This window comes from Limulus polyphemus, unplaced genomic scaffold, assembly GCF_000517525.1.
Source record: "Limulus polyphemus unplaced genomic scaffold, Limulus_polyphemus-2.1.2 Scaffold6233, whole genome shotgun sequence".
NCBI classification, from domain to species: Eukaryota; Metazoa; Arthropoda; class Merostomata; order Xiphosura; family Limulidae; genus Limulus; species Limulus polyphemus.
The window spans coordinates 10783-29083 of NW_013671843.1; the positions used below are offsets into that span (position 1 = coordinate 10783).

Below are 18301 nucleotides of genomic sequence, written 5' to 3' on the forward strand. Positions count from 1 at the left end.
AGAAATATAAATTTTGGCAGGGTAGGAGTCAACTATTTCTAAACATCAAATGTTGTGTATATGTAAAAGATCAACAATCTGGATGAAACATGATATTCTAAGTGGGATATGGTTAGGAGTAATGAACAATTTCAAAACAATATCTTCTTTGTGAACATATCAAGGAGTAAAAACTAGAAATAAACCTTAACAAGGATGTGTAATAGCATGAAATAATTAACCAATTACCTTTCTTAGGTAACAATGAAGAAGGAAAGAACATGAACTGCTAGTTGTAGATGTTAAAGAATAAGGAACACAAAATAAACATCAACAGTTATGTGTACATGGTAAAGTATAATCAACAAAGAATGTGTACATGTGAAGAAGTAATGAATGAAATGTAAACATTATTCTAGTTGGACATATTAAGGAGTAATAAAACAGAACGAAATATCATTGACTATGTGTTACAAATTGAAGAGCAACTAACTGTAACTAAACATGAAGTCTATGTTTACGTAGTACGGAGTAAGTGAATATGACCAAACACCAACATCTATGTGTCCATGTGAAAGAAAGATGAACTACGACTAAACAGAATATACCAAGTGGTATATGTGGAGGAGTAGGTAACTATGATTAAATATTATAGTCTAAGTAGCACAAATCAAGGAGTAACAAACTATTCTAAATGATGTATGTCGACATGTTAAGAGTAATAACAGACTTCTAAACATTAACTCCTATTAGTGATATGTTAACGAAGAATAATATATATTTAAGCATTAATTTCTACATATTAACTGGTAAGGTAGGAAAGATGAGGCATAAAAAAGTGGGAGCAAATTGAAACCTGAAGTAACTGCCAGGTGTGGCACTAACATGAAAGAAGAAAACAAACAACAGGTAGAAGGCATACATAAGGTGGGAAAGGTTGAGAGATATTTAGTAGGTAGAGAAGTATTGGATGGAAAAGTGCTCCATTTCATCCTTCTCAACTTCAGCTTTGAAATCTATGAAGGGAAATGGGTAACAAGGATGGAAGAGTCCAGGCAGCAACATGGATCCCACCAAATGTTGGACACTGTTACATTACTCTTCGTTTTACTGTATTTCTCACCCTAATAAATGATGGCTGTTATGATCTCAACAGGCAAAAACTTCCTAAGTTGCTGGTATCTGTGAACGATATGTTTACTTACATAAGCAGAAAAAGAATTCACAATCTGTGAATTCAAATTGAAAGGTTGAAAATACAAAGTAAAGTTGTTGAATTACTGACTTCAACAAGTCTTAGCAAATATAAACATGTCTAAGTACAACTGTGCTGAAGAGGATAATGAGGATATTTATGAATGAATGTAAAGGGAGCATTTGTACATAGAGGTATGTCACACTCTATTTGGTAGAGAGTTTTACTGAATGATATGTCATCACTCATTATTGTAGGTTCACGTTTTCACAAAAATTTTAGGTTGGAATTTCACAAAGCTGGTGGCAGAATAACGTGACTCCAAGAAGAAAATAGATGTTCTGTGCATGAAGGTGAGTCATCTTATCAGAAACAATTTTTCACCCTTTAAATGTTTCTTTGCCATACGTTTTTAGCAAGCTGTATGTATTTACAGTACTACTAAGTACAGAAATAAAGCTTTTCAATAAACACAACTCGCTAGAAATGTATGACAAAATTAAGTGTTTTGTTTTCATTTTAAATAAAAAGAATAAGAACCAATTCATACTTATACTTTACTGAAAGATGTAATGCATCAAGAAGTATCAATACAAATCACTATAAAGTATCAATATTAACTATTACAAACACTTTTGACAACACATACAGCACTGATGTTGTTTGATGATTATAAGCTTAAGGTCACTGAACACAGGCTATAAAGACAAGACAATTACATTTGAGCACATAATTTGATAGAAACTACACTGACTAACTCAAACTTTGAAATATATGCACTAAATCACAGAATTCTAGGTAACTAATTTTCAAATCTAATTTTCATCTGTTTTTTTATAATCTATGCTCTAAAGCTTTCAGAAAATAGAATGGTCATATATTTAGCATTAATTACATTTAATAAAAACACCAAACAATTTAGAAAACGTTTAGCAAACATGGCAACTTTTTATCATATTCATCTGCCACTACTGCAGTGTATGGTATTAAAATGAAGAGGATAATATGGAATTTTTAGTAGGACAATCCAAGCTAAACCTAATAAAATTCAGTTTGACACTTCACACAAATTGATTTCCAGTTTGAGTTGCAAATAACCTGTAATTCTCAGTTCTAGGGAATATGTAACAATTCATGTCATGCACTTATGAAAACAATTATACATGTTTTTCAGACTTAATTTGTAATTTTCTTTAAAGATCTAATTTTTAGAGGTTATGCTTCAATCATCAGCTCTGTAAATAGTAAAATTATAATGATGATAAACTAAATGAATCCTCTCGGTCATTTGATTCGGAATAAATTGTAATAAAGTACCATATTATTTTGTCTTTATTTTATTGAAGCATAGTTACATTATGAGTTTAACCTGTTCTTGGCATTAGAACAAATCAAGCACCTGAATTTGTCTAGCATTTTAATGCTTAAGAAAACTAAAAAATTACCTCTATTGTCTGTTTCTTTTAAACTAATAAATTTTTATAAAGAAATTATGATTCTGTTACAAAGCTTAGTTCAACTTTTTTTTTATTCCCTCACTATACGTTTTAAAAACCCCCGAGTTGGTTACAATATTTTGAAAAACTTCCATCATTAAGAAATGTTTAATAATGTTACTACAGCATTACTGTAACAGTGATTGATTTACTGTGAATACAGTGTGTTCAAATGCATATTAAAAGTAGATCATAAATACACTGGCTTAAAGTTTTTATCAGCTATTTTTACATACAACTCTAAAATGATCTACAATTATTTACAAATATCCCATTTCTAGTTAACTTATTTTCATTTTCATGAACCTTAATATCTTTTTGTTGCATATAGAAGGTATAACTAGCCAAAATGTTATCCAGAAATGACAGTTTATTTAGTTCCATTTACATAACGGGCAACATATTTATTACAAATAATTAAAAATTCATATGATCATCTTTACTACCTTTCATAATAACTGTGAATCCTCTAAAGACACAAGCTGTAAATACTATACAGAACAACCAAAACACAAGAATAACATAGAGAGAAATTTTTTTTTTACTTTTACCAATTGAAATATCCAAATATGACATTGTAAATTTATTGAATAAAGGGAGTCTGAAATTTATTTTGCTTGAGGCAGTACACCTACTATTTTATAATTGAACCACAGGCTGTTTATGGAAAGCATTACTGGACTAATCCCATAATCACCATTGTTTCTAATTCTTTTGGAGAGGGAACAGGTTCTACAAATAGTTGTTCCAACAATGTGTGAGGCAAATGACTGTGAAGAAACTCTACCAGCAAGGAATAGGTTGGTGAATCCCGACTTTCAGGCTTACAGGTGTCCAAGTGGCTGGCATCCACTGTGAAGAATTGTCCAAAACCTGGATCTATTTACACGAGGACAAAGTAATAAATACAATAAATAAAAAAACCTATTTTTGTTTCTGGTGTTTCTATAATAGAACAATTCTGTAAGAAGCACTGACTTCACTAAGAAGGAACTATATTCTGCACTTGCATGTTGAGCTTGTCATTGGTTAACTTGTGGCATGTTAACATTGATTAGATTTGTTTTCAATGTTAGTGCTGTGCATGAATATCGATGTGAATAATCATCTACGTTCAATGGAGGAATATTTTAAGAAAACAGTAACCATTACTTTTCTTGACCAAATTATCAGTAAGCTTTCTTCCAGATGTAAAGAATGTGTAAAATAAGCAGCAACAATTCAGAAACTTATGTCATCAAAACTCACACAAGAGTTTTCTATCTCTAATATCAGACAGGCTATAGATTTTTACAGGGAAGATTTTTCAAATCCTGATATCTTTATGAAGAACTTCATCGATGGGAAATAAGATGGATTTCTATACCACTTCAGGACAGTCCTCCGATACATGTTGACTGCTTAAAAGCGTGCTTCAGTGTACCAAATATCCTTATGTTACTGAAACTCTTTACCACACTGCCACTAAGTTCATGTTCAAGTGAATGATTGGCATTTGCTCTCTGCCTTTAATATGAAACTGTTATCAACCACTGAAACTGTATGCAAGTTATTTATGGAAAAGCACCCCCAGAAGAATGGATCATGCTAACATGTTATTTTAGTAGTGCATACATGTACGTATATGATAGCCAATGACTGAAATAGCTAACATACTATTGTTGTACAGAGTTGTTTAAGTTAGTAATATAATTTAACAATTAATAAATACTCTACACGTAGATAGTACAGTATTTTACTATAATAAAGGTCTAGCTCCCCATTCAGTGTTACACTGGAATGGTGATTTGTTGACTTTTCACTGAATGTTTGGGGATTTTATGTGAACAGCCATGCAATTGTTTAAGCTATATTTCATACACAATTTCTTCCAGAGCATCTATTTTTTTACACATTTTCTGGGAGAGCATGCCTCCAGACTACCATAGCATTAGTATACTTTGCATGCTGATTGTCCTTAGCACAATGTGTGATTTTTGATCTCACAAATTAGAACCCACTTTTCAAACATTCTGCATACAAGCTTGGATATTAATAAGGCACATGATATACTAAAGAATTAACGGATAGAAAATGAAACTTGCCTGCTCCCTCTAATGGTACCAAAACTTTGCTCCAACGTAATCCCAACCTAGTCTTTTTAGTTTCCCCAAAACTCAGACAAGCAATTTCTTTCTCTTCTGCAAGCTTTGTGAAATCTTCATGGAGTTTTAAGAGCTGAGGACTGTCTATAAATAAACAAATAATTAGATGAGTATACATACACAAGGGTTTGGTAAACTATTAAAACTTTTGCTATGGGCATCTTTTTATGTAAATGACACAAGGTTTTAGTGAGTTATATTCAAAATTGAATTAAGTTACTTTCTTATCATGGTATACAAATAAGTATTGCATGAAAATGTAACTAATAATCTAAATTTTAGTAGTATATATATGTTTTAAGGTCTTTATTTTATAAGGCAATAGTAAAAACAAGTCCTAAATTTCTGCTAGTATGAGTATTGTGATATTTTCTCTCTAGGCATCTCCTCTTCTCTAATCTATTTACTACCCCACCAAGAAATACAAAATTTAATGTAAATTACTCACTATAATAATATCATTGCTCAGACAAAGCATAATTTTTATAGCCTTCAATCTTAATTAGTTACAGAGCCATAAAATAGAAAACCAGACAGCACTCTTGCTACACCCACCAGTCACATCCTCTCTTTCAGAAAATGCCAACAGTTCTCTCTGATGTTTAATACTATATTATTTATAACAAATAGAAAGACAAGGTTTTAACCTATCAAATGACATGTTGCACTATGTTTTTTCTGCAGAGAGAGAATTGTTTATTTTGTTTCCAGTTCAAACTTTATTCCCATGGGAAACTTGTTGACAAGCTTAGCTGAATTTTTAATGGATATTGTTGCATAGTTATATTAGAAAGTCAGAAAAATTATGATAGTTATAGGACATTGTCTGCTTTTTGTAGGTTATTATTTTAATGTAGTACTACCATTAGTATAAAACAAGTAGGGTTAAGTGTCATCGACAGTTGAAAGCAAAAAAAAAAAAAAACCAGGTAAGTACTTTACTTCTTGTTTTTCATGCATGTTACTTACTTATTATAAAAGCAAGTAAAATGTTAAAATTGGAAACTTTAAAGGTGAGATAAGGTTAGATTGGGTAAAATAAAGAATAATAATTTTTCATAAGGTACACACCAAGTAGCCTGTGCATTATGTGATTCAACAGGGTAACTTGAGCTACACATTTGCCAAGGGATTTTCAAATTTTATGGTGAGAATTTTAGTTAGACATGCTTCAAAGGGCAATAAAACAATAAAATTTACGTAATAACAGATGCATACTGTTTATACAGAGCCACACCTAAATGAAACTGAATTTTTCCCATTTTTCTTTGAAAATAACAATATATTAATTTTTATATCTTTAAGTAAAAACTTATTGAAATAGTTAGAATTAATATTTTTATTTAAAGTTGGAAATTTGGTATGCAGATATGCACTTCAACACAAGATGAGTGCTCTGTGGTTCAGATAGGGTTAATAAACTTGAAATTGTATACTTGGTCCAGCTTTGTGCAAAGTTAAATGTGCTTCTGATATATTATTTTTGAGAATATGTGATATAATACAGTGCTTGAGGATAATGGCAAGAAACACCTTCTACCTTAAGTAGCTGAAAATTAGAAAATAATAAGAAATATTTAATTCTTACTTTTCTTTAGTTCTTGCACTTCAACAGATGGCAAAAATAAGAACTGAACACTGGGTTTGAGACTAGCTATATCTGATCCTTTGTGTGGAACGCTGTAGAATACAACACCAACTGTATTTTTGAAGATGCTTTTCAGACTGGGATCTTCACTCTTTGCAGCCATAAGTAACATTTGTTTAACCAGCAACCCTGAGAGGTAAAAAAAAAAACAGGAAATTTTATAAGACAAAAGATAGCTTTTTTCTTTTATTCTTTCCAACCTACCATTAATATAATGATTAAAAATTTCGTAAATATATCAATATTTAAGCCTGATTACCAGGAAAACTCCACTTTACTGGTGATGCAAACTACAGGTAATTTAATTATAACAAAGCCATGGAACAAGTTCTACTGAGGTTAATCACACTTTCTAAAAATGATTTTCCAGTTCTTGTGATGCCCTTGGAACTACTTCCTCCAACATTAATCATGCTTTAACTAAGGGCCATCATTATACGCTACTGCCTGACACTACAACTTCCTTCGTTACAAGCTTCTGCAAAGAATGGTGAGGTCAATCTTAGACCACACATCTTGGGAAACTTACACATACCATCCATTATCAATAGACATTAGCTACAATGACCATGCTTATGTAGACAAAAAAGGACAAAAGTCCATTAAAATTGCATTGGGGGATTTTACAGGTATCTAATTAAGTGGGATTGTTGTGATCCAAGATTATGATTAAAAACAAGTTGCTGTTGTGATTTCAGTTTCTGCAACAACCTTTCTCATGAAAACAACCCTTTATGACAATAATTAAACAAATAAAACACAAAACAGTAATCACGAGGAGAAACTGTAGCAAGAAAACACAACAAAAAAAAGTAAAATCAGTAATACAAACATATTAAAAAATGTATAATTTAAATGAAGAATGCATGTTGTTCAGTGTTGGAGAGTGCTGTTTGATGTGGAGGGTTTCTTTAATCAATAATTCCAGGTAAGTATTAGACTTTCAGAGGATAGAAAAATTTTATAGCATAGGTTGATGTCCTGTTTCTTCATTATGTTGGTGTATAGAGGAAACACAGGGGTTACTCAATTTATTTTGCGTTTTAATGGAAATTCCCATATGTTCATAGGCTCTGACTTTTAAATGGTGTTTGGTTTTGCCAATATAGGAGGCCTTACAGTCTCCACACGTGTAAAGATAGACAAGCTAGGAACAATAAGGAATGGGGAGGAGGTCTTTAGTAGGGAAAAAATATTTTTATGTGTTATGTGGATTTAAAAACTAATCCTGAAATCCAATTGAGGGTAGTAACGACCAAGTATGTGTTTAAGTTAATTTTTTAAATTTAAGCTTTGTTTGCCAGTATAGGGAAGACACGAGTATATAGTAAGTTGGGGTATTGTTGTTATCTTAATTGGATTTGCGAGTTTCTTTGTTAGGAAGATGTTGGTAATGTTTTCTAATAAGTGTTGTGGATAGCAGTTACGTTTCAGGGTATCATGTAAGAACGAAATTTCAGAGTGTAGAATAAAGAATCCATTGTCAATCCTATATATATGTTTATCAAAAAAAGGATGTTCAAGTTAATATTCAGTTGTAGTTGTCAGTATTCCATAATTTATGAACCTACATTGCAGAAATGTTTAATTTGCTTTAAGGTTAAATATTCTTCCAAAATAACCTTGTATCTTTCCCATATCCTCAATCAAGCTGCTTAAATCTTTAGTTAACTAATCACAGTGTCTGACTGTTTGACAACACTGCCATAGAGACATGGCTTTAGTGGCAAAATTTATCAGTCAATATACAGTTTCTTTTCCCTATCCCCTTCTCTTTACTTTTTTTCCCATGACCCAAAATTATTCCCAAATTTTCTAAATCTCCCAATTATTATTGTATCCCCTCTGAACACTTATTTGGATGAATATTTACCCCTGATTTGCTTTCTAGATTATTTACAAAAAATTCAAATCTCATAATTTTTGCATGCAATGAAAGCATACAAGATAAAAAAGTGAGCAGGAATTCAGTTATGGTTTCTGATGGGTCCACTGTATTGATTAGGTCACTTATGTCTAGCACACAAACTGCACATGATCAACATAGCTGCTCTGCTGTAAATAAATAACTTGTTTCTTTTATATACTAAAACAACACAAATTAACAAAATTAAAAAGTTTTTATAAGATGAAAAGCAAGAGGCTTGAAAATAAATATTTAAAATGGACTTTTACTGTGTATTACAAATAATTTAGGGAATGAATCTTCCCTTTTATTCAAACTTCATGACTTTCTTGGCATAGACAATAAAAGTTAAAGTTCCATGACTCTGTAAGACATATACAAGCTCTGACATATAAGCTGGTTAGAATATTTTAGATGCACTTCAGAATATAAGAGTTTCAAGACTTTCTAGGACATTTGCAAGCTCTGATGTATAAGCTGGTTAGAATATTTTAGATACACTAAAGAATATAAGTTTCAAGACTTTCTAGGACATATGCAAGCTCTGATGTATAAGCTGGTTAGAATATTTTAGGTGCACTTAAGAATAATTTAGAAACATTTAATAGCTGGAAACCTAGTAATGGCAGCATGACTTTTGTCCATATAAACCCAAAACAGAATTGTATATAATCAAAAAGGATTATATACAAGATCACAAAAGTTAAAGAGAAGCACAGCAATTCCAAAATAGCAATTAATTTTAGAATATTATTTATACTTAGTTCAATTAAAACAATTAAGCAAACACATTTAAAATATGAAACTTTGCAAAGTACACAGTTTTAAAAAAAACTACGTACCACCCATTGAATGACAAACCCATACTAATGGCCTCTCTCCTACTCCAGCAAGCGTCATGTTTCTCAGAATCTCTTCACTTCTCACTAACAGTGAACGTCTATTTGGATTCAGATATAATTAATTTTAAAACAAGACATGCACTTAAATATCTTTATAAAATCATAAAGTAAGCAACTGTTTTATTATCTATTCAAGTTTATTGTGATACTTTTGGTAGCTACAACTGTAAAAGTACTCTATTACAACAATTTAATTATATTTGTGTTTATAAATTAATCTCTTTTTAGATACATGAGACTGACATACATAAATATAAACAGTTAATTACCAGCATAAAGAATAAGAAAGTATTAATAATGGGTGCTTTGTAGAAATGAAAGTTTGTTTAAACTTTATTAAATTTTTCTCTCTCTTCCTTTCATTGCTCAATTATCACACCACCTATACGCAAGAGAGGTAGGATATGAAAATGTTTAAACTATTGTCATTAAATCATGAAATAATGGAAAAACAATTGATGCACACAAAACAATTAACACTATGAATCACCAAGAGTCATTCTACACAAACTATTTAAATGGAAATATACTGCTAATGTTGTTTTGAAATTATTAAAAATTACCATCACAAATAAATGAACAAAATTTATTTCTGTAAATGTTAGGTCACATTTATCCTCAATCATAAGTAGTACTGTAGGCTACAATACAATAAATATTTTGACAATAGGCAGAATGTATGTGACATAGTTTTACAGAAAGTTATATCAATATTACTATTTGATGGGATAAACACTTCTTTGATTGCTGAATAGAAAGTACGCAAAAAAATGCTATCCCTTAATTAAAAACTTCTTTTCATGCTGTACTTTTATTAAGAACATTATGCAATGAACGGGTATTAAATATTTATTAATGTTTGTCAGAATTTTCAATAAAATTCTGGGCAGTTTAAATGTTATGTAAATTGTTTTCATTCTGATGGCATAAATATCACTAAAATATATTATGCTTTAGTTTATTTTGAAAGATCTCACAATGTATGGGAAACATCAAATAATCAATGGCAGGATACTGTTCAAATTACATTTAAAAAATTAACAGTTTACAGAGGATCTAATAATGTAAGAAACTCAATCATAATAAATTACAGGGTTTTACAGAACATGTTAGCTGTACATGAAATATTTGATGAACTCGCACAAAATTGTCAAGTCATAGGATGCAAGAGTAAAGTAAATATATTATATGCAGGTGAAGTATTAATAAGTCCAGAACATAAAACAATCAAAAAATTGGTAAAACATTAATTCATGATATAGAAGAGAAGAATAGGAAGCTGTCAGAAACCAACAACAACAAAAAATAATTATTCAATTCATGTTATGTAGGGGAAATACTTGTAAGTCAATGTAAGGAAATAATAAACTTCAATAAAATCAATCAACCCAAGCAAAACAACAGGGTTGTATTGAAATCAAGGAAAGCTGTCAATATTTAGGTAAAACCCGGACACAGAAGAAATGCAGAGGTAAAATTTTCAACAAATTCTATGTATTAGTTAAGAACAGGAAAGTATGAGAACCTTAATGGAATAAGTAAATTCATACTAAAAAGAAGTAAGTATTTGTTCACATCCTAAAGGAAAAACAGGTAAAAGTAATAGGTAATCTTATCATTCTGGTATATAGTAATCCATGCATGCAAGTCTTGAAGAAATGTAGCAAGTCTCAAAATACAAAGAATACCTATACAATAATTGAACAAAGATAACCTGCCTGCCTAGCTAACATAACTTCATGTTATTCAAGATTATTACTTTAAAACCACTTTACGCAGTAAATGGTTTGTGAAACAAAACTCACTTTTCCTTTTCTAAGGGACATTTTGCTTGCCAGTCACTCAGATGGGAAACATAGTCAACTGCCAAGATTCTTGAATGAGGAAATTCTCTGGCCAACCAGTCCTGTGTCCAGAATTTCACTCACTGGTTTATAGAGCAATTTAAACCTTCACTCTGTTCTTGTTTTAAATCTTAAAAAGTTTACAATTTATACCTTCATACATTGCTATTATTTTAAGAAATCTTCCTGAAGGTAAACAAACCAGAGAAATGAAGTCTCTCTCTCTCAATAGGTATCTTTATAACATAATAAAAAGTGACATGAGAAAGCTTGCAAAATTTAAACTTGTAATAACCTTACAATCATAAAAGTGTCAGCATTTTAAAATTTAGGAACAAAGTAATTATGTATAGTATTTAGTGATCTTTCTGACACTTTTGTTCTTACAAATTAATCTGCATAAAAGGAACAAATCCTTTCACCAAATCAACAAACATATATTTAGACTTGATATACAATGTATTTTCCAATTTTGAAAATTAGTTTACAAACGACTCAAAATCTTGTCCTCCTATGATGAAATAATCAGATAAAGTTTGGCCTTGCACTAGAAAGAAATTATTAATATGTTCTAAGTTTCAACTTTTACAAGCTAATTTTATAGTACAACGTATATTTGTAGCCTACAGAACAATATAAACTGTGAGACACGCTTCTGATAAAGGCAAAGTGTTAAAAAACTAGGAGCAATAAATAATAAAATTTGGAAAATTCTTATCATGACTGCTTCATTTCAGATTCCTCTGTAGATATTAAAATACATTGGAACCTTTACCTTTGGCCAGCACTGAGTGTAGTCAATAAAATTCATTGCATCATCAACGAGTCCAAAATTGGCATGAAAAACATGTTTGTGTCGCCATGCATTAGTATCATCTGAAGAAGACTTTACAGAATTTTTCTTTGATTGATTCTCCTTAGACGTAAGTTTTTTGCTGTCATTCTGTCGCCATGTCTTAAATGCTCCACCAAGGAGACCATGAACAAAGATAATATCAGCATGAATCTGTTTATTTCTGAGAAATTAAAACATGATTGTTAACTTGAAAATTACTTTTTACAAATCTTTTCTTTTTTACAGTATTTTCACACTTCTTTTACATCAATCTTTTTGCTCTACTTACTCTTTAGTTACTTATATTTGTCTCTGTAGACAAAGAAAATTGTCTTTATACATTTTTCTTTTTTTCATAACTAACTTAACATATTAAAAAGTTACACTGATATTTTAAATTTTATTTGGATTTGGGCCTAGACAGATTATATTTACCTCTATTGTATAAAGCTGTATTATATAAATCATATTTTATGATACACGTCACATTTTCAGAATCAAAATTACGTATAATAGATAAATGGCATGCATTACTAAAATTGTAATGTATAAATAAGTAAAATGTCAATACAATAATCTATAATTGGAATTATAAATAAACAAATTCTATATCAATATTATTGAAAGCTTGAAAATCTCAAAAATTGTTGCCTTATTTTTTACATGAATAATATAAAAACAGTTATGCATAAAACAATACATCACACATTTAGCAGTAATCAATCAAATGATGAAGCTTATACATTTAATTTTTATCCTCTCTTTCTCTCTCCATTACTTTAAACAACATATTAAGCAAGATTTTTTGCATCTTCCTTTGTATTCTATACAGAATCACAATGATTGTTACATATAAAAAAATTGGCATTATAACAAAATACGTAGAAAAGTTGGTATTTGGGCTCTATTCATTTCACATTAATTTTAAGAACAAATATACTCAACCGTAAAAAGATCCATTCACTCCATAATGGAATATAACAATTTTCCCCAATCTTGTATATGTACCAGTGACCTTTTAATCTTTGACCCATTTTTAAAATAAAATCAGGTGTAGAAATTGGTATGTAGTATGTTATATACGTTTGGTCAAAATCCATCAATCCAATCTTGAGATGTCCTGTCCATAAGATCGGGATGGTAACACAGACACTGCTTTGTGAAGCAATGGGGAGTACAAAAACAAGAGATCTAAAGGCCTGAAGTAAGTGTCTCATCCTCATTTTTTTCTCTTTGTATGTGAAAATTTGATAATGACATGAAAATTTAAAAGATTAGTTATAGTATAAAAAAAATACACATCAGTCATAACTACAAGGAGAGTATTGCCTAACTGAAATAAACACACACTCTTTTGGTAAAACCTTAAGGAATGCAGATGCACCAATTAAACCAGGTTCCTAGTTTTGGAAAAGAAACATACTTTTCTCTCAATTGTGGGAACAAAAGGTAAACTTGGTCCTCATACAAAACATCAAGAATCTTGTCTTTATCCATATTTGCTAATGTTCTGCTTGCTGGAAGTGAAACTTCAATTCTAGGAGATTTAATCCATGAGGCCAATACACCAATCCAGCCTATAAAAGAAATATTTTTTGAAAACTAAGAGCTGCTGTAGGTAAAACACAATTAATGGCATTAACACCAATGTAAAGGAACAAATACAAACATATCATTGATTACTTTCCTACGTCTCAATTCATTGGATGAAATACCTTCTCAGTTGCGGTGCAAGAATCTCAAGTCAGTAGTTTTTCACACAACAACAACAACAAAAAAATTCTTTTTTTTTAATATTTATAGCAAAATTAAACTTGGAGATTAACTTTAGTTCATCCACCTGTAGGAAGTAACAGTTAAAATTAAAAAGAAAGAAGGAACAATGTATGTAACAGTCACTTTATAATGATGCATTAGTAGAATAATCTAGCTTCACAGTACTTCATCAAAAATTTACATTACAAATCTTTGCAATGATACAATCATAGATAATTGTAAAAAATAGTTATGTACTTTATTTACCTACTCATATTTAACAAAAACATACAATGTGCTATTGAACAATACACACTATGTTGGGTAAAAAAAAAGCTTTCTTAAAACACCTTCACAAATAATTTTTGCTCATTGAGTAAATGAAATTTTTTAAATTATAGTAATAACTAATTTCCTACCTATGTTTGCTTAACTCTACTTGTGAAGTAGGATTCTAAGTGGACCCCAGTGCTAGTTTGTTCATAGGAGTAAATAACAGCATGCACAATTCTTGCATCTCTAGATGAACATGTGCAACTTGCCTTAATAAATCAGTTAATGTTTTATACCAGAGATGTAACTAATGTCTAAGTTAAAGATTCTCACAATCTTTAAAAGTCTATTTTCATACATCTTTCACACTCACAAACACATGGCTGTCAATACATATAAGGAAAATAAAATATTATTGCTCACTAAAACTTCATTATACACAAACCTAATACTATGCAAGATTTCTGTATCATCTCTATCATATTAGCCGAAGCCTGATGAAACTGGGTGAATAGAATTTTGAACACATTTTAGTTCAAGCATACACAGTCCTTTAATGATAGTTTATAAGTAATATTAAATCCAAATTTTCATATTTTAATTCTCATTAAAATGTATTTTTTTTAAATCAAATTTATCTGTTTCAAATAAAATGTTAATATTTCAAGTCATTCACACGATGACACTGTGAAGGAGATACATTAAGCTACATACAGTTATCTATTTTTCTCAATTGCTTAATCACTTTTCTCCCATGTAATTAAAAGAAAGGTGAGTAGGATAAAAAATACTAATAACTGTATAGCAAAGGGACATAGCAGTTGTAAATGATAATTATATTTATAATAACTCAATGTGTACTTAGAATTATAGCAGGAACATAACAGTGTGATTATACTCATTGAAGGCATAAAGTAGTTTATGTGGTAAGATAGTCATGGTTATTTTAAATGTATGTTTATTGCTGAAACCGAATGAAAATTACTAACAAGTTCATAGATCTGTTCTGAAAGTGACATCACACTAAAATCCCAGTATAATATCAATTAATTTAGGTATGGCAATATTGATGAGGAAGAAACAGAATGGCTAAATGCAAATGATACAAGCTATCTTCTCCTTTCAAAGTCAGCTGAACTAGCAAACAAGCTATCAATTCTTCACATGGTAAAATTAACTAAATAACAAACTACCAACTACTTCCAAGTAGTATAATGAACTAAGTAACCTGCTACCATCCCCTTCAAAAGAATATTTATTAATCAATTACAAACTACCAACTTCTTGAACAGTGTAATCAACTAAGAAATAAACTAACAACTCCACACAGAGTATAATAAACTAAATTATAAACTAACAACTACTCACTGAAAATATTGAAATAAATAACAATCAATTTCTTTAGTTAATGAATTAAGTAGCAACCAATCAATTCCTTCCAAAGAGTATAACGAGTTAAGTAATCAGCTACCAACTCCTCACAGAGTATAATGAACAAAATAACAAGTTATCTTCTCACAGAATATAGTGAATTAACCGTTTTGCCGAGTAGTTCAGATATATATCCAAATAAACAATAATACGCACTGACTTCAAAATTCGGATTTACCCCAAGGCTACCAAAAAAAGTTTCCCTCTATTGTGACATGCGGGAATATCCCCCTGCACTGGAAACAATCAGCAAACCTGCATGCGCACTGCCATGTGTATTCTATGCTGTGAAACCTGGATGTTTGTATGCCTCATTATAAGATTGCTAACTTTGCAGGAACACATACATAACCTATATAAAAACAGCTTCTTTATATCTTGGATATTGTTATCTAAATAATTTGTTTTATATTTTGTAATGATTTCGGCCTCTTAGTGACCTAGTTTTGCCTATATTTATGCCATTTACTGGAGAATACTATTCTTCTTCTGACTTTCCTTAATTTTTTGTTTAAATCATTATTTTTCACTATCAATGTGGTTTTCAAGAAATATTATTGTCAGATATAGAAAATACAGCTTTTTCAATAATGAAAAAGTAATACAAAGGGTTAAATTCATACTTCTATTTTTTGGTGGATAATTGACGCTTTTTGGGAATCAGCCTGAAAATTAATTGCACAGTGAAAGGGTTAAATAACATGTCATCAATTCCTTCCAAAGAATATAATTTACAACATATGTCCTTTTAAAAACATCATGAACAAAGTAATAAAGTATCAACACCTTCCTAAGAGTTTAGTGAACTAAGAAGCTCTGAAATCGGAGTATAAAAAAACAAGTATCAAACAAGCTTTTAGTACCTCACATATATAATAAAATAAACAAATTTTCAGCTCCTCGTAGAGTATAATCTGCTAAGTAGCAAAATATCAGCTTCTCTGATGGTATAATTAATTAAGAAAAATGCTATGAGCTCTCTCAGATAATAATAAACTAAGTAATAAGATATCAGCTCCTTACGCAGCATAATGAACTAAACAAGATTTCCTTAAAAAGATTACAAAAGAATGTGTAAGTATATTTTAACTTCTAACCTGAAACTAACAGATGTCTATGTATTTCCTTTTCTAAAGAGAGATTCCCAAGAATTTGACCTATCAAGCTCTGTATTTCAGGATTCTGTGCTCTTCTGAGACGAATACGATGGAGCAATTGTAAACCTCCTTTCTGAACAATGGCTGCTCTGTGACTAGGAACTGTTGAATGGCTCACAAGTGCCTGAAGACAGAAACGTTCCACAGTCTCTGCTGGAACTCTTCGTGTGTGTTGACCTGCCTGGTGAACTTCTTCAGCCAATCCTTCTCCACCAAAACACCACTCACCTCCCTGAATGCAATAATTCAAGCATGAAATATTTAAATAATACAAAGTTTTATATAAGGTCAATACATGAATGAAAAAAGACCATTCAGAAATACAAACTTTATGTTGAAGAAAAGCTTTATTACAAGCAACCATTCCAATTCTTGAATCAATGAACAAAACTGACACATTAAAACAAGATCAACAGAAATAAAGCAGCTATTTACTTTGTTTTTACATGATCTTTAAACTTCCCATAAAATCCAATAAAAATAAACCCACCTTAAAGCTCTGAATTTTTCAGACTAGTAATTTATCATTAAAGCAAAGTAGGTTCTCATTTCTGTTTCAAAAAACTATAATTTAGTTGTTTATGGGCTTACAACCATTACTCAAACATTTGCTCAGGGAACTTTGGGAAGCATCAAGCATAAAACAAGTGTGAATAATAAACTTGGAAAGCAGAAGATGAGCTTGGCAGTGTGTTTTAAAACTAATTTTTCCTTAATATTAAGGCTTTATATACTAACACAGCTTTTATATCATCAGAAATTGCTCATAAGATGTTATTCTTAGTGTAAACTGTACTAGGTAACATTATTAATTAATGACCAAAAAGACAGTGGAATTTCTCCATTCCTAAACATTTTGCATAAGGCTACAAAAGTGTGATTCCTCAGTTCTTAAAGGGTTAGCTCTATAAAATACAGGTTAAATCATATACTCACACTATCCAAATCCATCTGATAGTATTTGGGTTTCACAGCATTCTGAGTAAAGTACTGAAGACAAAGACCAACACCACTCTGTGGCAAAGAAGCAAGTAAAACTCTCAAGTCTGATTCCACAGTGTTCTGTAAGACAAAAATTACAAGGTTAATTCCTCTTGAAATGTTATTTTTCTTCTGTGCAAGTGCATCTGTGAATGTAAACATAATAATTATATTTGCATATTTTATAGAGACAAGCATAATGATTATACCTTTATCCTAATGAAGATTTAAGATATTTTTTCTTGACAAGTAGTTACAAAAGCTTTGTACAATTTTGTGAATATGCATCTGTGGCATATGTCTTAGTAAATACACCGTACAAATGGATCTCGTAAATATTCAGTATAAATGATTAGTATAATTGCAGAATACAGAAATATGACAATTACTTAAACAAACCAAGGACTGAAGAGTTTATATAACTGAAGAATTTTTAATAAATTTCTAGATGCATTTAAGAGTAGGTACATACAACAGTCTCACTGGATTTCAGTACCAAAATAACAAAAATAAATACTTTCAATTTAGCTCTCTTAGAAAAATTAACCACAGAAGAATATCTTGGCTACAATCCACATCACATTTCTCATACAGCTCTCTTAGAAAAATTAACCACAGAAGATTATCTTGGCTACAATCCACATCACATTACTCATACAGTTAAGTCCATATGTCATTGTTTTAATTAAGTTGGAAACTGCTTATTTATTGTTTCTTAGCAGCGAAGTCACACAGTTACTTCAAACACACAAACT

At 30.5% G+C, this 18301-nt stretch overlaps 1 protein-coding gene across 1 annotated transcript in view; it reads right to left on the minus strand.

Annotated features, from left to right (window-relative positions):
• Positions 1 to 1717: 1717 nt before the first annotated feature.
• The window catches only part of LOC106473505 (protein SERAC1-like), a 36490-nt gene continuing 19906 nt past the window's right edge, over positions 1718 to 18301 (minus strand). The window contains exons 6-14 of the mRNA XM_022401932.1: positions 17502 to 17627; positions 16506 to 16797; positions 13373 to 13526; positions 11890 to 12130; positions 11076 to 11176; positions 9211 to 9308; positions 6403 to 6591; positions 4755 to 4898; positions 1718 to 3549 (exon numbers count right to left, since the gene is read on the minus strand). Of these exons, the coding sequence (XP_022257640.1) occupies positions 3344 to 3549; positions 4755 to 4898; positions 6403 to 6591; positions 9211 to 9308; positions 11076 to 11176; positions 11890 to 12130; positions 13373 to 13526; positions 16506 to 16797; positions 17502 to 17627 (1551 nt within the window). The 3' untranslated portion in view covers positions 1718 to 3343. The remainder of the gene's footprint in view (positions 3550 to 4754; positions 4899 to 6402; positions 6592 to 9210; positions 9309 to 11075; positions 11177 to 11889; positions 12131 to 13372; positions 13527 to 16505; positions 16798 to 17501; positions 17628 to 18301) is intronic.